The sequence below is a fragment of the Pan paniscus genome, chromosome 16 (assembly GCF_029289425.2).
Source record: "Pan paniscus chromosome 16, NHGRI_mPanPan1-v2.0_pri, whole genome shotgun sequence".
Taxonomy (NCBI): domain Eukaryota; kingdom Metazoa; phylum Chordata; class Mammalia; order Primates; family Hominidae; genus Pan; species Pan paniscus.
Window position 1 is genome coordinate 39,735,296 of NC_073265.2, and position 20,725 is coordinate 39,756,020.

At 38.9% G+C, this 20,725-nt stretch overlaps 2 protein-coding genes across 10 annotated transcripts in view; one reads left to right on the plus strand and one right to left on the minus strand.

Annotated features, from left to right (window-relative positions):
* The window catches only part of USP8 (ubiquitin specific peptidase 8), a 76,946-nt gene extending 65,963 nt beyond the window's left edge, over window positions 1-10,983 (plus strand). For all 9 annotated transcript variants that reach the window (XM_024925692.4, XM_024925689.4, XM_055098942.2 and 6 more), the window contains 7 exons: window positions 216-478; window positions 2,654-2,866; window positions 4,023-4,233; window positions 5,757-5,993; window positions 6,985-7,127; window positions 8,492-8,624; window positions 8,795-10,983. In XM_024925692.4, coding sequence (XP_024781460.1) covers window positions 216-478; window positions 2,654-2,866; window positions 4,023-4,233; window positions 5,757-5,993; window positions 6,985-7,127; window positions 8,492-8,624; window positions 8,795-8,980 — 1,386 coding nt within the window. In that variant the 3' untranslated portion in view covers window positions 8,981-10,983. The remainder of the gene's footprint in view (window positions 1-215; window positions 479-2,653; window positions 2,867-4,022; window positions 4,234-5,756; window positions 5,994-6,984; window positions 7,128-8,491; window positions 8,625-8,794) is intronic.
* USP50 (ubiquitin specific peptidase 50) overlaps window positions 10,552-20,725 on the minus strand; it is a 49,319-nt gene continuing 39,145 nt past the window's right edge. Inside the window, exon 7 of the mRNA XM_063596497.1 lies at window positions 10,552-10,737. Coding sequence (XP_063452567.1) covers window positions 10,552-10,737 — 186 coding nt within the window. The remainder of the gene's footprint in view (window positions 10,738-20,725) is intronic.

Below are 20,725 nucleotides of genomic sequence, written 5' to 3' on the forward strand. Positions count from 1 at the left end.
ATGCTGGCTACAATATATGAGCATTCTGGCATTTATCATTTAGAAATAGTGTATTACTTTAAAACCTAAATTTCTTTTGAAGTTTATCACCATTTTATTCGAATTATTTTAATCCAAAAGTAAATTTAGCAGAATACTTTGGAGTGATTTCTTTGTTTATATAATGCTTATTTTTGTTTTTTGACCTGTTTTTTTTTTTTTCTTTTCCATCTAAGTTTCTTGACCCAATCACTGGAACCTTTCGTTATTATCATTCACCCACCAACACTGTTCATATGTACCCACCGGAAATGGCTCCTTCATCTGCACCTCCTTCCACCCCTCCAACTCATAAAGCCAAGCCACAGATTCCTGCTGAGCGGGATAGGGAACCTTCCAAACTGAAGCGCTCCTACTCCTCCCCAGATATAACCCAGGCTATTCAAGAGGAAGAGAAGAGGAAGCCAACAGTAACTCCAACAGTTAATCGGGAAAACAAGTATGTTTATCTTAACTCCTAGAACTAAAATAATGTGCTGTATTTCAAAATTTCTACTCTGAATCTATCAGTATGTTAGTGTCAGGGAGTTGGAAATTTCTGTGGATGGCTATACCAGCCGTTATTATTTACCACAGAGAACAAAACAAATGAATAGAGAAAATGTTGTTGGTTTTTCTCCCAAGTGCTCACTTAATATACCAGAGAGGATTATTTTAAGTGTTAATGTAGATATAAAATCATTGTTATGTTTTACAGTTTCATGCCAGAGTACCCTCACGTTTTTCATAGACCGCCTGTGGTCCCGGAATCTCCCTTTGAGGACCATAATTTTCAGCAATATTGAGCTTGCCTTGCAGCAATCAAGTTCCAAACTTTTTTTCCCCTTAGCCAATAATGTAAGCGAAGTTTTCCTATAGTATTAAAATAACAAGCACTTTAGTATATCATCCTCTAATCCTTATTCTGTTCCCTTTTCCTTCGTTGTAGTTTTGCTATTCTGTTTACAAATATTGACCAATAGGTTAGGTTTCCCAAAATAGTTTCATTTAGCTATACTTCTGGCTTCGTCCCTTTTGGAATCCTCTTAGCTTATGACTGATAGGGCTATGAGGAGATGATTTAAGTCTGTGTACCACTTCTAATCTTTACTTTTTTGGGAGGAGGGGGCCAATAGGTGGAAGTATAAATAAATGATTTTTTTTCCCATTTATTATACACTTGTATTTGCTAAGGAATTTTAATTAGGCTCTTTTAAGCCTAATCCTAAGTAAGTTGAACACATCCTAAGAAAGTTGAAATTTTTTCTTCCTGAGAACTTACCCTGCCAGGTGCAGACTTATTCGAAGGAGCTTTTAAAAATTCTATTAATCTTGTTATAGCTTTTAGAGTTCATTATAATAACTAGTGAGATTTAATTTCTTCTTGAATCATTCTTAAGTGTGTTAATTTGATAATGTTTTAAGGACTGTATGCTGTTTGTGTATTTTTTTATATATTGAACAGAAAAAGCACACGAGTACATGCACCTGAGTACAGGTAAAGAAGAGCTGATTGAAATATAGTTTAATCTGTTCTCAGTATTACTTTTAGGGGTGGAAGAACGTTAAGGATTAATTAAAAAAGAAAAAAGACCTATCAGTTAAGATTTTCCTTATGCTTCAGCAGTTCTAGTAGTTCCACATATAAATCAAATACACCATATTACAGAAGTCTAGAAGGCATTCTCTGCCCCAGCACTGTCCAGCAGATCTTTCCGTGGTGATAGAAATGTACTGTATCTGTGCTGTCCAGTATGGTTTGTGTCTACTTTGAAACGTGATTAGTGCAACTAAGGAATTTTTTTTTTTTTTTTTGAGACGGAATCTCACCCTGTTGCCCAGGCTGAAGTGCAGTGGCATGATCTCAGTTCACTGCAACGTCTGCCTCCTCAAGCGATTCTCCTGCCTCAGCCTCCTGAGTAGCTGGGACTATAGGCGTCCACTATCATGCCCAGCTACTTTTTGTATTTTTAGTAGAGACGGGGTTTCACCATGTTGGCCAGGCTGGTCTCAAACTCCTGACCTCAGGTGATCTGCCCACCTCGGCCTCCCAAAGTGGTGGGATTATAGACAGCCATTGCGCCCAGCTGGAACTGTATTTTTTGACTGTAATTGTGTATCCATCCGTGAATAGTCAACACACTCTAGAATTTAAGTAATAGTACCCAAATAACCTCTGCTTCCCTTGATATCTACTCCACGGTATGGTTTTTTTTGTTTTTGTTTTTATTTTTTTATTATTCCTCATTTGGCATTCTGGGTGAGTTCAAACATTTGATAATGCCAAACTTCCAGGGATCATTTAAAGGAGTTTAAAAGAGCCTTCTCTACTAGAGCTCCTAGTTCATGAGAAGTGAGATAATCTATCTATCTCAAGGTGTCTCTAAGAACCATGACCCACATTAAGAGGTTAAAGGTATGTGTTTCATGGGAAGGTCTGAGACCTTAGTCGTATGACTAATGTTAACCTAAATATTAAATGTCCTGGAAGGCCCAGCATCTTATGAGTTAACATATTAACTGTTTACAAGATGCCTGTGGTACAGGCGCTACAGTTTGCTGCCATTTATAGTATAGAACCTTAATTTCATATGCTCAGCATTTTAAGACATCTTGTATCCTTTTTCTTCCTCAGGCCAACATGTTATCCTAAAGCTGAGATCTCAAGGCTTTCTGCTTCTCAGATTCGGAACCTCAATCCTGTTTTTGGAGGTTCTGGACCAGCTCTTACTGGACTTCGTAACTTAGGAAATACTTGTTATATGAACTCAATATTGCAGTGCCTATGTAACGCTCCACATTTGGCTGATTATTTCAACCGAAACTGTTATCAGGATGATATTAACAGGTAAATACATGTCATACTTTTTGCATTATAATGCTAAAAGGATGATCTAACCATATTTACTGTCTTAGTCCATTAGTTTTCTGCTGCTATAACAAAATACCTAAGACTAGATAATTTGTAAAGAACGAAAATTTATTTTCTCTTAGTTCTTGACTGGGAAGGCCATCATCTAGGTGCCGGCATCTGGTGAGCTTTTTTGCTGCATCCTCACAGGGTAGAAGGTGGAAGCGAAAGAGGACAGACTCGTCCTGTCAAGCCCTAAACGGCACCTAATCCTGTTCACCAGGGAGGGGAGCCCTCATGGCCTTATCACCTCTTTAAAGGCCCCATCTCTTAATCCTATCACATTGGCAACACCTGAATTTTGGAATATTTGACGTGAATCTGGTGGTAACCTATGAATAAGTAAGCATTTTGGTGTAGGGCTACAGTACGTGAATAATTTCATGTTGACATCAAGAACCCATTTTACCTTTCAAACCATAGTACTTACCACTCAGCTCCAGAAAAGTCAAATTAGGAAAGGGGAAAATATCTTTATCCTTAGGAATAATGAAGGCTGGGCATGGTGGCTCACACTGGTAATCCTAGCACTTTGGGAGGCTGACGTGGTCAGATCACTTGGAGCCCAGGAGTTTGAGACCAGTCTGGGCAACAAGGCAAAACTCCGTCTCTACAAAAATTAGCTAGGTGTGGTGATACATGCCTATAGTCCCTGCTACTTGGGAGGCTAAGGTGGGAGGATCACCTGAGCCCAGAAGGTCAAGGCTGCAGTGAGCCGTGATTGTGCCACTATACTCCACCAGCCTGGGTGACAGAATGAGACCCTATCTCAAAAAAGAGTAAAGCCTTCTCTGATTAGTAAAGGACAGACAGGATGAGAGCAGTGCCGGAAGGCAGAACCTTGCTGTCATGAACTGGAGCCTGTTGATGATGAGGAGACCATGCAGGGCTTGCAGCCAAAAGAAGGAAGCTGAAGGGATGTAAGCAAGTCAGATTCAGATGAGAATCTGGTGGTAAGCCTGCAAATAAATAAGTAGTTTAATGTAGTGCTACAGTATGTGAATAATTTCATGTTAACATCAAGAATCTACTGTACCTTGCTTAACTTTTAAATTTCCTTTATTGTCTTTTGTAACAACTTTTATTTGCACAGGTCAAATTTGTTGGGGCATAAAGGTGAAGTGGCAGAAGAATTTGGTATAATCATGAAAGCCCTGTGGACAGGACAGTATAGATATATCAGTCCAAAGGACTTTAAAATCACCATTGGGAAGATCAATGACCAGTTTGCAGGATACAGTCAGCAAGATTCACAAGAATTGCTTCTGTTCCTAATGGATGGTCTCCATGAAGATCTAAATAAAGTAAGAAATTTGGTTTTTCTAAGTTGCAGAGACTCTTTAGGGTTGCTCAGTAGCACTGTATTTTTATAGCAGTTTAAAATTCTAGTTGGTGATAGTTCAGTGCTTGTTTATTCAAATAGTGACTGTATAAGAGAATTATAAAACATCAGGTAAGTGTAATATTTGAAGCATATACAGTTGGTATTTACTAATTAACAAGCAGTATTGCTGAGAAATTTGCAAATGTTAAAATAGTTATTGGAGTTTGTGACCCACATGTATGTGAAAGTAAAATCATAAACAAATGATCTTATAAAAGATTATAGACAGTTTGAGCATTTTTATTGTATGTTATGTTTATATAATATGTATATGTTATTGTACATATCCTTATTCTTTTCTTTTTCCCAGTCCCTTGCTGAAAGTGGAACATGCCTTTATTCTTACACATCCTTCTAAAATAAGAATTACTTGGCTGGGCACAGTGGCTTATGCCTGTAATCCCAGTATTTTGGGAGGTCAAGGCTGGTGGATCACCTGAGGTCAGGAGTTTGAGCCCAGCCTGGCCAACATGGCAAAACCTCGTCTCTACTAAAAATACAAAAATTGGCTGGGTGCAGTGGCATGTGCCTGTAATCCCAGCTACTCAGGTGGCTGAAGCAGGAGAATCGCTTGAACCTGGGAGGCAGAAGTTGCAGTGAGCCGAGATTGCAGTGACCACTGCACTCCAGCCTGGGCGACAGAGTGAGACTCTTTCTCAAAAAAAAAAAAAAAAAAAAATTACTCCATGTAACCAAATGACTCATGTGACTAGTTATTATAAAGGCATGTATGTATACATAAATGACCACCCTCCATTTACATACTACAACTTCTTTTTTAGCACTTTTTGTCTCACATATTTTGGGGTCACCATTCTTAACCACTGAACAGATATATATATATATACACACACACACCTACACAAAAATATTTGTGTGTATATATATATACATGTATATATACATATATACACGTATATATACATACATATATACACATACATATATACATAGAGAGAGAGAGAGGCTAGGGCAACAAAATTATATATGTCCAGTTGTAGCCGTAATTCCCAGCTATATGTGGGATATCTTTTCTAAAAACCAAACTTTTTAGCTTTTTCTTTTTTTAGTAGAGATGGTGGGGGGAGTCTCACTATGTTGCACAAGTTGGTGTCGAACTCCTGGCCCCAAGCAGTCCTCCTGCCTTGGCTTCCCAGAATGCTGGGATTACAAGCATGAACCACCACATCTGGCCCTTTTCAGCTTTTTAAATAAAAATTTTGGAAATTTCAACAAGTCACATTCCTTCAATAAAGTGAGTTTTTTTTGGTATTTTTGGCTAGAATTATTTTTTGCCACACTCAGTGAGATCAGAACTCCTTTATGAGAACTACAGGTGTTTCTAAATCTGGCAAGTGTTTGTATTCACTTTTATTCTTTCAATTTATATTTAAGTGTTTTCTTTGAGATATTAATATAGAGCTTAAATCATCTTATTTCCAGGCTGATAATCGGAAGAGATATAAAGAAGAAAATAATGATCATCTTGATGACTTTAAAGCTGCAGAACATGCCTGGCAGAAACACAAGCAGCTCAATGAGTCTATTATTGTTGCACTTTTTCAGGGTCAATTCAAATCTACAGTACAGTGCCTCACATGTCACAAAAAGTCTAGGACATTTGAGGCCTTCATGTATTTGTCTCTACCACTAGCATCCACAAGTAAATGTACATTACAGGTAAGTTTAAGAGGGAGAGAGAAAATGATTTATTGGATAAAAATGCTGTTTTTATGGATATAGAGATGTAAATTTCTGGTCTTTACCCTTACAAACATTTTATCAGTAAAACTCGGCCGGGCGCAGTGGCTCATGCCTTGTACTCCCAGCACTTTGGGAGGCCGAGGTGGGCGGATCACGAGGTCAGGAGATCGAGACCATCCTGGATAACATGGTGAAACCCCATCTCTACTAAAAATACAAAAAATTAGCCGGGCGTGGTGGTGGGCACCTGTAGTCCCCGCTACTCAGGAGGCTGAGGCAGGAGAATGGCGTGAACCTGGGAGGCGGAGTTTACAGTGAGCTGAGATCTCGCCACTGCACTCCAGCCTAGGGGACAGAACAGGACTCCGTCTTAAAAAAAAAAAAAAAAAAAAAAAACCTTTTATCAGTAAAACTCAATATAAATTCTGTTTTATAATTAGGCCTATATAGATTAGAAAGAAGTAGAAATTTCTTTTTTAAAGATACCTTTATTAAATATTCTTTCAGGATTGTTAGTATGTTTTTAAAAAGTTTTATAAGTTAATTTGGAAAGTTGTCTGTTGTTGACTAACTTAGGCCTACTTTTCATAAGCATTTGCTTTACATGGGGATATCAAATAAATATCCTGTTTTCCATGTATCAACAATGTTTCTTATATAAAAGCTTGTTGATAAAGTACCTCCAGAATGTCATTTCCTCCAACAGGGTTTCTCTGATTGACCAGGTTAGGGGCTTTCCTGTGTCCTGTCACAACACACTGTAGGTAGCACTCACCACACTCTGTGCTGTCATTGTTCACTTGTCTATGCTTCTCACTAGATCACAAGCTTTGGGAAGGCAGGAACTCTTTTGTGTAGATTGCTGTTGAATCACTGGTGCCTGCAGAGTGACTAACTAAATAGGTGCTCTCTGACATTATTGAAGAATCGAATTAACGAGTATCTGCTACTTGTTTCTTTCTGCCAGGATTGCCTTAGATTATTTTCCAAAGAAGAAAAACTCACAGATAACAACAGATTTTACTGCAGTCATTGCAGAGCTCGACGGGATTCTCTAAAAAAGATAGAAATCTGGAAGTTACCACCTGTGCTTTTAGTGCATCTGAAACGGTAAAGGGGAAAGTTTGTCCTCCTGTTCAGTGAAATTAAATGAGGGAATTTTAAGTTCTGTGTAATTTATACTTGTTGTACTGCCTGCCATGGGCACATAACAAAGGACGATTATCTGGTTACAGTAGATCTAGGGAAATAAAGCAGAAATGAGACTGTTAGTTCACCTCAGTGTTTTCAATACCACAGCAAAATGACAATACCACTATTTCATGTAATTCCTTATAATTTTAAATAATTACAAAGCATCAAGTGAAAATGTATACAAATATTACAGTATAATTCAAACAAATTAGCACATGAAATGTAACATTCAAACAGCAGACTAAAGCATAACAGACTTAGTTATGTGTTAAATAAAATTTATAATTTTTAAAGTATTTTAACGATAAAATATGTTAATGATACCATTAAGTGCAGAAATAATTTCATCCAGATTTTTCCAATTGATGGAAAAGATCTAGTCCTATAATAGAAGGAATAATGACAAGAGTTATAAAACACGAACCAGATCTTTTGCTGATTCTTTGGTCTTCACATAATCACATAATCCATGTAACTCAAGAACTTTGAGTTGATTATTTGAAAAACTTTTTAAAGGAAGTTGCACTTTTTTATTGAGAGCTGTAATTTTTGTGTCAAAAAAGCATTTCTGTTAAAAATGTTTTATCTTGTATTGAGATTCTTAGTTCCATATATTAATTTCCAAATTTACATGTTCAGATTTCTCTTGTGTAAATTTTTCTAACAAAAGCTAGTTTTTTCCATTGTCCTAGTTGAGGATTCTGGAAGTATAAACATTCTATAAGTGATTACACATTTGCTAAAATTTTTAATGCTGAATATTTTCAAAATTATGAAATAACCATATTACACCAACCAAGATATCATTGTTTTGATGTTTAAAGGAGCAGAATATGCCAGAATAATGGAATGAATGACATTATTTTAGTCAGTAGTCTCCTACTCTCAATTTCTGGCTCTAGTTTCCTCTGAAGTACAAGCTTGACTCGAGAGCAGCTGTCATTCTTTCTTTTGTGGTGGTCAGCATTATAAACATGTGGGTCTTACCTTCCTAGAAGACTCATGTAGCAGTTGTAGCTGGACCAGAGTATAGTCCTACCTCTACCATTCTGGCTGTTTGACCTTAGGCACATCATTAAATATCCATGTGCCTCAGTTTTCTTGTTTGTAAAATGGAAATGAAGCCAAATGTCTTTAACAGGTTCCTCTACTACTAAAATTCCAAGTCTTTGTATTTGAAATGGATTTTACAGTCCTGGCTAAAAATCTAGATGTTAATGAATGAGGATTCATCCTGGTATCTTCCTCTGTCAGTGTAATTGTAATGTTTTGTTCTGCAGTTTTTCCTACGATGGCAGGTGGAAACAAAAATTACAGACATCTGTGGACTTCCCGTTAGAAAATCTTGACTTGTCACAGTATGTTATTGGTCCAAAGAACAATTTGAAGAAATATAATTTGTTTTCTGTTTCAGTAAGTATCTCTTTGAACTGAAGACTTTTTGTTTCAAAGCAAGTTTAAAAAAAGTTTTAAGTGGTTTCCTACCTCATGGAAGAGTAAGAACAACATAAAGCTTTGAAACTATTGGCGTATTTTAAATAACAATTTTAACTGAATTGATTTTTCTATCTTGTTTGGCACAGAATCACTACGGCGGGCTGGATGGAGGCCACTACACAGCCTATTGTAAAAATGCAGCAAGACAACGGTGGTTTAAGTTTGATGATCATGAAGTTTCTGATATCTCTGTTTCTTCTGTGAAATCTTCAGCAGCTTATATCCTCTTTTATACTTCATTGGGACCACGAGTAACTGATGTAGCCACATAAGGAGACATAGGTTATAAACTAGTTATCTTTTAAAAGGCTCAGCAACACAACTCTTGAAATGCTTATCAAGATAATGGTAGCTATAGCTGGCCATTTAGAGGAATTGTAGGACAGTGGGAGCTGTGTTACTAGCACTATATAATTCCGGTCAGTGCTGACAAATAACATTTAACAAGTATTGCAGTAAGCATCACTTACTTACAGGTACCATTTATTTCAAAACAACTTTTTTAGTCTGCTCCAAAGTTAAAATAATTAACTAGCTAAGCATTATTATTCGACTGGTCTAAAAACCATTGTTATCTTTTTTTTTCCTTTTCACTGTTATGGCCTTTCCACATTTCTAAATCCCATCTTGATATACTATGAATACTCTACTCTAGAATGATGTAAAGCAGATAGGAATGTATGTGTACATATTTATTGCATACTTGCACATCAAATCGATGTACATAGTTTAACACGTGGTCCTTTTGTGAAACCTAGAACTCAGAGGATTGCTTTTTTTCTTTCAGCCTATTTTGAGAAACTTCAGTGCTTTCTTAGGGAAATGACAGGGCAAAGCGATTTTTCTGTTGGCTTTGGGCTGTATTTGTGCACTAAATCTTTATTCTAAAAAAAAATGGAAACTTTAATTTTTTTAAAATGAGAATTTCATTTACAGCTACATTAAAATCTTAATGAGAAAAATAATTTATAACCCTGTGGGTGTTCTGTCTTTAGTATTGTATTATCAAATATAGGACAGTAAAACCATAGATTTTTATATACACATGTGCTATATAATAACACCCAGAGTCATTCTTTCAAGACTAGTATTCTCACATATTGAGAATATTCATTCTAAATATTAAAGTAAAAATGCCGGGAGTCAGGCATGATTGCAAAGTGAACTGCATTATAAACTACATCTTTACAGAGTGATGTATTAAGAGGGTTAAAGGAGCTTATAATTTATTTAACCGAGGGACTCAGTTGCTATATATATAGTCAGTAAAACACTCCATATAAAAATAAGATTCTAAAAGTGCTTCAGAAAGAGACCATCATTAGCAGGCTCTCAGGGAGAAGATGAAAGGATGGGGTTCAAATTGTGAAGCTGACAACTTTTCATGTTTTACAATTAGTCTAAGAGACCACTTCTTGGCTAAATTATTATATCAAATATATTCAAATCATATTCTTAAACTCAAAGAGCCATTTGAACAAAAATAATTTTTGTTTAGCTTCATGAGTATCTTTGGAAAATAATTTGTTGAATATATATGATTGTGAGAGATTTTCTGATAAAACGGAATTTTGAAACCTGAACTCACTATATAATTGCAGTGTTTTGAAGGCCTGCATCCATTAGCATTGCATTATATTCACACTGCCTTTTTCAGTGAACCAAGACCCATCTTCTGGACGACAGATTTATCTTAAGATGAAAGGTTGTATAACATGCCCACAAGGCATAAAAATGTTAATGATGCAAGTAAGTTCTAAGAGTTTAATGACCAAGCAAAACTCTACCACCAGATGCTGACTGCTTGTTTTGCAGTGTTCAGGAAACACCATTTTCCTGGCTCTTAACGCTTTTGTATTGGTATGGAAAAGGGCTGGCAACTATAGAACAGGAGATACGCCATAGCATTTTGAACGGAAGTATCTGGAATCTCACTGACTCGTGTGTTATCAAAGCTATACCAGGCCTGGGTGACTGAATTCTTGTAGAAAGCAGTGTAGTGGCCACCCTCCAAATCACCAGAATGGTTCTATGGGAGAAAGGAATGTCAAACTTAGTATTCACATATGAACACTAACTACTGGAACAGAAATGATAGGGCCAAGAGATGCTTTTTAAATTGTCCCTTATACTAAATTAAAAGGAAGTGACAATTTTGTTGTTAAATCCTGCATATAGCCTGACTGCTATATTGCTTCTCATTTCATTGTAACTACTTATATGTTGTGCCCATTGACTATCATCTGTGAATAAAGAAAGACAATATTTAGCAGCACCTGATTAATGTTTATCAGTGAATATTTAGTTAGCACTTAATATACATCAACTATTAAGCATTAAAGGAAATTTTACAATAAGAAGATAATTCAGGCCGGGCACAGTGGCTCACACCTGTAATCCCAACACTCTGGGAGGCTGAGGCAGGTGGATTGCTTGAGTCCAGGAGTTCAAGACCAGCCTGGGCAAAATAGCGAGACTCCATATCTTTTAAAGGAAAAAAAAAAAAAAAAGATGAGCTAGGCATAGTGGTGCACACCTGTAGTCCCAGCTACTTGGGAAGTTGGGGTGGGAGGATCTCTTGAGCCCGGGAGGTCGAGGCTGCAATGAGCCGTGATTGTACCACTGCACTCCAGCCTGGGTGACAGAGTGAGACCCTGTCTTAAAATTGTAAGTTCATTTACGTAAGATGGCTTCTTTTTTTTTTTTTTAAAGTTAGGATAAGCCACAGAAGAGACATTTAACATTAGAATAAGGATCTTAACTGCATATTGCTACAGCACAAATTGAGGGGGCTATGTAGCAACAACCCCTCAATCACCCATAGGGTACAAAAAATAATGTGTCTCATTTTCCTTTTTCCATGTCTTTCCTAACCCAGTATTGTTTGGAACAAAGGCATTAGAGAGGTGTACTTCCAAGGAGGTGTTATGGTGTATGATAAGGGTCAGCAAACCACGGCCCGTGGGTCAACTCCAGGCTGTTTTTGTAAGACCCATGCATTAGCAACGGGTTTTAAATTTTTATATGGTTGGGGAAAAGATCCAAGTAATAATAGTATTGTTATATGTGAAAATTTTATGAAATTCAAATGTCAATGTCCTTAAAGTTTTATGGGAACACAGTCATGCTCATTTGTTTACACTTTTCAGTGGCTGCTTTAATGATACAACAGTAAAACTGAATAGTTGCAGCCAATACCATATGGCTTATGAGGCCTAAAATATTTACTGTTTGGCCTTTAACAGAATAAGTTTGCTGACCTCTGCTGTAGAGGAAGAAAATTGATTATTTGTGAACTTATTTTTAATTTTTTGAGATGGAGTCTCTCTCTGTTGCCCAGGCTGGAATGCAGTGGCACGATCTCCGCTCACTGCAACCTCCACCTCCCAGGTTCAAGCGATTCTTCTGCCTCAGCCTTCCAAGTAGCTGGGACTACAGGTGCCTGCCACCATGCCCAGCTAATTTTTTGTATTTTTAGTAGAGATGGGGTTTCACTGTGTTAGCCAGGATGGTCTCGATCTCGACCTCGGGATCGTCCCACTTCGGCCTCCCAAAGTTATTTATTTTTATTTGAGACAGAGTCTTGCTCTGTTGCCCAGGCTGGAGTGCAGTGACGTGATCTCAGCTCACCACAACCTCTGCTTCCTGGGTTAAAGCTCTTCTCCTGCCTCAGCCTCCCAAGTAACTGGGATTACAGGCACGCACCACCACGCCCAGCTAATTTTTTGTATTTTTAGTAGAGATGGGGTTTCGCCATGTTGGCCAGGCTGGTCTTGAACTCCTGACCTCAAGTGATCCACCTGCCTCCACCTCCCAAAGTGCTGGGATTACAGGCGTGAGCCACTGCACCCAGCCTATTTATTTTTAGAAGCAGTTTCTTGCTATGTTGCCCAGGCTGTACATGAATTCCTAGGCACAAGCAGTCCTCTCACTTCAGGCCCCCAAATAGCTGGGACTACAGGCATACACCACCATGTCCAGAATGAAAATGGATCTGTCTAGTTAATTTCAACGTGAATTCGGGTGTAATAGTACATTGTGACCTTAGCGAAATTATTTGACCTTTCTGAGCTTTAATTTCTCATCTATTAACATGGCTTGTTTTGTATAGCTGTTATCAAATATCTCATGTATTGAGGGCTAGTACACAGGAGTTACTTATTCAATATTCCCTTCAACCTTCGTCTTCCCCACCTCTCTCCTTACAGGTAATAGAAATATCTGAAATTCACATTTAAAAGATCAAGGTTCCGCCAGGCATGGTGGCTCACGCCTGTAATCCCAGCACTTTGGGAGGCTGAGGCAGGCGGATCACTTGAGGTCAGGAGTTTGAGACTAGCCTGGCCAACATGGTGAAAATCCATCTCTTCTAAAAATATAAAAATTAGCTGAGCATGGTGGCGCATGCCGGTAATCCCAGCTACTTGGGAGGCTGAGGCAGGAGAATCGCTTGAACCTGGGAGATGGAGGTTGCAGTGAGCTGAGATCGTGCCATTGCATTCCAGCCTGGGCGGAGCCCTAAACAGGAAATTTAACAACAGTATGGTGTGTGGTTTATGCTTTGTGACTGCCTGGGCGTAAAGACAGTCCCTAGTCTCTGTAACCAGTATGCTCGGGTTTTAAAGGTCACGCAAGGACACTCGAGGTAAAGTCTTAGGCCCCCCTACAAGGTGAGAAGTTGGATTGAGATCCACATACAAAGCCAGGACCTTTAAAGACATTCACCCTCAATGGAAGGATTAAAAAACAAAATCCACCCTCTAGTGCTTGTGTTAGCTTGGACTCATGGTACAGAGAATAAAAGTCACTCCTGGGAATTTGTCACCATAGACCTACCTTTTCACCAGTTTGGGATTCAAATTTATACTACCTGTGTGGTCTGAGAATCCTGTGAACTTAATATGAAAAGTATTTCTAGGGCAGTTGCCAGAAGGAAACAGAATTTCTAGATTGTTGCATGTTAACTCAGACCTAACAGGATATCCACATATGAAACCCCAATGAAGTTGAGATCACAATTCAAAATAATAGAACATGCAAGGAGACAATTTATCATAAGAGTCAGAAGGCAATAAGATTTAAACCCCCAAGGACTTTAGATAATAGAATTATTAAGCAGAGGCTACAAATAAAGTATATTTAAATATATTTAGAAGAAGGAAACAAACTTTAGAAACTAAATAGAATTTTCAGAAATGAGAAATACAACATAGTTGGCCATCCATATTTACGGGCTCTGCATCTTCAGAATCAACTAATGTGATGGGAAAGATTTGAAAAAATAATACAACAATAAAAATATACATATTTTAAAATACAGTGTAACAACTATTTACATAGTATTTATATTGTATTAGATATTATAAGTTACCCAGAGATGACTTAAAGTATATGGGAGGATGTGCATAGGTTACATGCAAATACTACTCCAGGCCTGGCATGGTGGCTCACACGTGTAATCCCAACGTTTTTGGGGGATGGAGGTGGGCAGACTGCTTGAGCCCAGGAGTTGTAGACCAGCCTGGGCAACATGGCAAAACCCTGTCTACACAAAATACAAAAATTGACCAGGCATAGTGGCACGTGCCTATAGTCCCAGCTACTTGGTAGGTTGAGGTGGGAGAATCACCTGAGCCCAGGAGGTCGAGGCTACAGTGAGCTGTGACTGAGCCACTGCTCTCCAGCCTGGCAACAGAATGAGACCTTGTCTCAAAAAAACAAAAACAAAAAACACCAGAAAAGACACCATTTTATATAGGGCCCTTGAGCATCTGTGGATTTTGGTAGTCAAAGGGATCCCGGAACCAACTCCCTGCAGATACTGAGGTACAACTGTACTGGAAATTAACTTAATGAAGATATTAGGACACAGAAAATGAATAAACCGGACTGGGCGCGGTGGCTCATGCCTGTAATCCTAGCACTTTGGGAGGCTGAGGCGGGTGGACCATGAGGTCAGGAGTTCAAGACCAACCTGGTACACATGGTGAAACCCTGTCTCTACTAAAAAATACAAAAAAATTAGCTGGGCCTGGTGGCGTGCACCTGTAATCCCAGCTACTTGAGAGGCTGAAGCAGGAGAATCGCTTGAACCCGGGAGGTGGAGGTTGCAGTGAGCCAAGATCGTGCCATTGCACTCCAGTGTGGGTGACAGAGTGAGACTCCATCTCAAAAAAAAAAAAAAAAAAATGAATAAACTATAAAATGAAGTTGGGGAAATTAGCAAGAATGGAGTAGTGATGGAGAATACGGGTTAAGAGGCATGAAAAATTGAATGAGAATATTCAGCATATGTCCTGTAGAAGTTCTAGGAGGAGAGAATCAAGAGTAGGGGAGCAAGGCAATATTAAAAGTGATAATGGCTGAAAATTATTAGTGAGACATGAATCTTCACATTTAGGAAATGCAGCGAGCCAGGGATAAATAAAAATAATACTGCAGAACAACAGAGACAAAGAGAAAAAGCTTAAAAGCAACCAGAAAGAAAAAGAGTTTACCCACAAGAATCTAACCTGCTGGTAAAAGTTCTCCATAGCAGCCATAGAAATCAGAGACAATACAGTAGCTTCAAAATAATAGAGAAAAATAACTGTCCATCTAGAATTTGATTTCTAGTTATCATCCAAGAATGAATGTGAATTAAAGACTTCTCAAAGACTGAGAGACTTTAGGATAACAGACCCTCACTGAAAAGCCTACTGAAATATATGCCACATGAATTTTAAAAACTCAATGAAGGAAGAAGTGATACATAATAGACAGTGATTAACAAAAAAGACTGATGAAGATCCGGGCAAATATAACCCAATATGAACAGTAGAAAACCATGATAATGTCTCCTTTGGAGGCATATTAAAAAATGAATAAAAACCGGCTGGGCATGGTGGCTCACACCTGTAATCCCAGCACTTTGGAAGGCCAAGGCAGGAGGATCGTTTGAGCCCAGGAGTTTGAGACCAGCCTGGGCAACATAGTGAGACCTGGTCTCTAAAAAAAATTAAAAAGTTGGCCATGCACAGTAGCATGCCTGTAGTCCCAGCTACTTGGCAGGCAGAGGCAGGAGGATCCCTTAAGCCCAGAGTTCAAAACTGTAGTGAGCTATGATTCATTGCACTAGTGCACTCCAGTCTGGGCAACAGAGCGAGACCCTGTCTCAAAAACAAAAAATGCTGAAAACAGTAGTTCAGTGATCAGAATTACAGTGTTCTAAGAGCTTTCCATTTCTTTGGGAGCAGAGTATAAAGATCTTGATTAACTTTAGGCTTTAAGTATGAAAGCTGTAGTTTTTTAGCATAATTACTAAAGAATCAAAATGTGTAACTTCCAAAGTTGTAGAGGGAAAATAAAGAAAGCTTTATCAGTTTAGTAGCAGCAAGAACAACAGGGGAAAACAACATAGCAAAGGTCCCCAACCCCCCCAGGCTGCCTGTCCCTGACCTGTTCAGGACCTGGCTGCACAGCAGGAAGGGAGCGGCAAACCTACCCTGAGCACCGCCTCCTGTCAGATCAGCTGCTGCATTAGATTCTCACAGCAGCACAAACTCTATTGTGAACTGTGCATGTGAGGGATCTAGGTTGCATGCTCCTTATGAGAATCTACTGCCTGATTTTCTGAGGTGGAACAGTTTAATCCCAAATGCCCGCCCCAGCCCCCATCCATGGAAAAAAAACCGCATCAGTGGAAAAATTGTCTTCCACAAAAATCAGTCCCTGGTGCCAACAAGGTTGGGGACTGCCGAATTAGAAAAATAAGGCTAACATAAGCACAAAAGAAGATGACGACAAGTAAATCCGAATTTATTACTAGTTGAAATATATGGGATGTAGTAAATTTACCAAATATTTACTGGATTTTAAATATCCAGTTCTAGCCAGGCGCGATGACTCACGTCTATAATCTCAGCACTTGGGGAGGCCGAGGGGGGCGGATCACGAGGTCAGGAGATCAAGACTATCCTGGCCAACACGGTGAAACCTCATCTCTACAAAAATACAAAAAATTAGCCGGGCATGGTGGCAGGCGCCTATAGTCCCAGCTACTCCGGAGGCTGAGGCAGGAGAATGGCATGAACCCAGGAGGTGGAGCTTGCAGTGAGCCGAGATCGTGCCACTGCATTCCAGCCTGGGCGACAGAGCGAGACTTCATCTCAAAAAAAAAAAAAAAAAAATCCAGTTTTAGGCCAAGTGTGGTGGCTCATGCCTGTAATCCCAACACTTTGGGAGGCCAAGGCAGGCGGATCACCTGAGATCAGGAGTTCCAGACCACCCTGGCCAACATGGCAAAACCCAGTCTCTACTAAAAATACAAAAATTAGCTGGGTCTGGTGGCACGTGCCAGTAATCCCAACTACTTGGGAAGCTGAGGCAGGAGAGTTGCTTGAACCTGGGAGGTGGAGGTTGCAGTGAGCCAAGATCATGCCACTGCACTCCAGCCTGGGGGACAGAGTGAGACTCTGTCTCAAAAACAACAACAACAACAACAACAAATCCAGTTCTATGCACTATATAACATTTAGAACTCAGAAAAGGTGTATTTCCTTTGAGCATCATGTTGGTGCTTAAAATGTTTCAGATTTTGGAGCATTTTGGATTTTCAGATTAGGGATGCTCAACTTGTCGTAGGTAGATATGACCAAGAGAAAGCTGAAGTAGCTATACATCAGCTAAAATGGTCCCTAAGATAGAAAGCATTGTAAATGAGTCACTTTATAATGAAAAAAGGTTTAAATCACCCAAATTGTATAATTTGAAACTGCTACCTACCTAACAAAACAGACTTGTTAAAAACAAATGACAGAACTATAGGGACGTTTTGACAAGTCTACCATCATAATGGAAGATTTCAACTATTGATCAAGCAGACAAAAATATTAGTATAGATACAGCTTTTACAATATATACTTAGATGAGTATCTGACTCCTGAAATAGAAGTGCACTGTCTCAACAAATGTAAAAGAGTTAGTTTAGGCCGGGCACGGTGGCTCATGCCTGTAATCCCAGCACTTTGGGAGGCCAAGGCAGGCGAATCACGAGGTCAGGAGTTCGAGACCAGCCTGGCCAACATGGAGAAACCCCGTCTCTACTAAAAATACAAAAAATTAGCTGGGCATGGTGTCGGCTGCCTGTAATCCCAGCTACTGAGGAGGCCGAAGCAGGAAAATCGCTTGAACCTGGGCGGCGGAGGTTGCAGTGAGCCGAGATGGCACCAGTGCACTCTAGCCCGGGCAACAGTGCAAAACTCTGTCTCAAAAAAAAAAAAAAAAAAAAAAGATTAGTTTAATTTAGACCCTAGTCTTTGAACACAATACAATTAGCAGTCAATACAAAATGATACCCCCACAAAAAATCAATACTTTTGGAAATTAAAAAAACACTTCTAAGTAACTTTATAAATAAATTATAAAAGTAAAACACTTAGAAGTAAATAGTAACGAAAATACTATATCAAAACATGGGATGCACTGATGTCTGAGAATGTCTTAAAAATAATACGATGCCAAGAAGAGAGTGGGTCAGTATTAAGATGAATTGATCATTTATTTTATATTCAAATATCTTGCTTCAGCAAGCTAGTTGATGGATGCATGGAGGTTTGTTATGCTGTCCAATTTTGTATATGTTTGAAATATTCTATAATAAAAAAAGGCAGAGAAAGTGGCAGATAGACATTTGTAGTTTTAAATGCTTATATCTTAAAGGATAGACTGAGTGTTAATACACTGGACACTCAGTTTAAAACATTAAAACATAACAGAATAAACCCTAAAAGAGTAGAGGGAAGAGATAACACTGTAAGAGGAATAACCCATAAAGCAGAAAACAAAGATGTAATACAGAAGATTTAAAAAAAGGTAAAAGTTGGTGTTTTAAGACAAAATAATTTGGATGTTAGCCTGCCACAGTGGTTCATGCCTATAATCCCTGCACTTTGGGAGGCCAAGGCAGATGGATCGCCTGAGTCCAGGAGTTTGAAACCAGCTTGGGCAACATAGCAAAGCCCCATCTCTATAAAAAAAAGAGTACAGGCCAGGCGCGGTGGCTCACGCCTGTAATCCCAGCACTTTGGAAGGCCGAGGCAGGCGGATCACGAGGTCAGGAGATTGAGACCATCCTGGCTAACACGGTGAAACCCCATCTCTATTAAAAATACAAAAAATTACCTGGGCACGGTGGCGGGCGCCTGTAGTCCCAGCTACTTGGGAGGCTGAGGCAGGAGAATGGCGTGAACCCGGGGGGCGGAGCTTGCAGTGAGCCAAGATCGCGCCACTGTGCTCCAGCCTGGGCGACAGAGCAAGACTCCGTCACCAAAAAAAAAAAAAAAAAAAAAAAAAAAAATTACAAAATTAGCTGGACATGGTGTTGTGCCTGTAGTTCCATCTACTTGGGAGGCTGAGGCGGGAGGATGGCTCGAGCCTGGGAGGCAGAGGTTGCAGTGAGCCAAGATCACACCACTGCACTCCAGCCTGGGAGACAGAGTGAGACCCTCTCTCAAAAATAGTAACTTGGACGTCAATAGTAAGATTTGGAGAATAAGAGACAAGGCGGCCGGGCGCGGTGGCTCATGTAATCCCAGCACTTTGGAAGGCTGAGGCAGGCGGATCACCAGGTCAGGAAATTGAGACTATCCTGGCTAACACGGTGAAACCCCGCCTCTACTAAAAATACAAAAAATTAGCCGGGCATGGTGGCGGGCGCCTGTAGTCCCAAGCTACTCAGGAGGCTGAGACAGGAGAATGACTTGAACCTGGGAGGCGGAGCTTGCCGTGAGCTGAGATCGTGCCATTGCACTCCAGCCTGGGCGACAGAGCGAGACTGCATCTCAAAAAAAAAAAAAAAAAAAAAGAGACAAGTCAATGATAAAATTAAAAATGAAAAAACATGTAATAGCTACAGATCCTGAATAAATTTATTGTTAATACCCTAAAAACTTTATGCCAGCCAACTGAGACCTTAGATGAAATAGACAAATATCTGGAGAATAAGTTACCAAAATGACTGAAGAGAAATACATGGCTCACACCTATATTTTTTACAGAAATTGACAAGGGCCAGGAATAATCGAAATACTACTGAAAAATAAGAATAAAGTTGTGATGGTAATGACTTAGGGAATAATGATGGTTCTTGCTCTGCCAGATATCAATATTTATTTCAAAGCTATAGCTATAATTAATATTCATAAGCTAAATTAAGAATTAATTCAATATTAATTTAATAAATTTAATATTTTATAGCTATAATTAATACAGTATGGAATTAGCCCAAATGTGAACAAATTGACCAACAGACACACACAGCATAGGAAAACCAGCATTATACGTTACTGAGGAAAAGAGGAGGCTGAGACATTTGGTTATTCATATGCAGAAAAATGAAATTGAATCCCTAATTTATACTACATTTTTGTCAGAAGTGCAAAACAATTTAAATATTTGGAAGACATGTAGGTAAATATCTTTGTAATTCCAGGGTTGGAAAGGATTTCTTAAATGAGACACAGAAAAGGACTAACTAGAAAAGATTGATGTTCCAACCAAATTAAAACTTGATTGTCAGCAATTACAATAAGATACAACAACCAAATGCAGTTTGTGAATTCTGGATGGATTCTGGTCTTTGAAAAAAAATGCTACTAAAAAAAAAACCTTGTGACAATTGATATTTGAATATGAATCTATGAATATGAGTGATGGAATTTTAAATTTTCTTACGTATAATTCTGCTATTGTGGGTATGTAGAAGAATGTGGTTAAGGGATGTATTTTGATCTATGAAGTGTCATGATACAAGATTTAAATCAGCAAAAAGTTAGATATACGTGTGTATAGATGTGCACATATATATGTATAGAGAGTGAAAGTAATAAAAGTGTATACACTGCTAAATGTTAATAACTGAATCTAGCTGAAATGTACACCAATGTTTTGTTTTTTGTTTTTTTTTTTTAGAGATGGAGTCTCACTCTGTCTCCCAGGCTGGAGTGCAGTGGCGCTATCTCGGCTTACTGCAAGCTCCG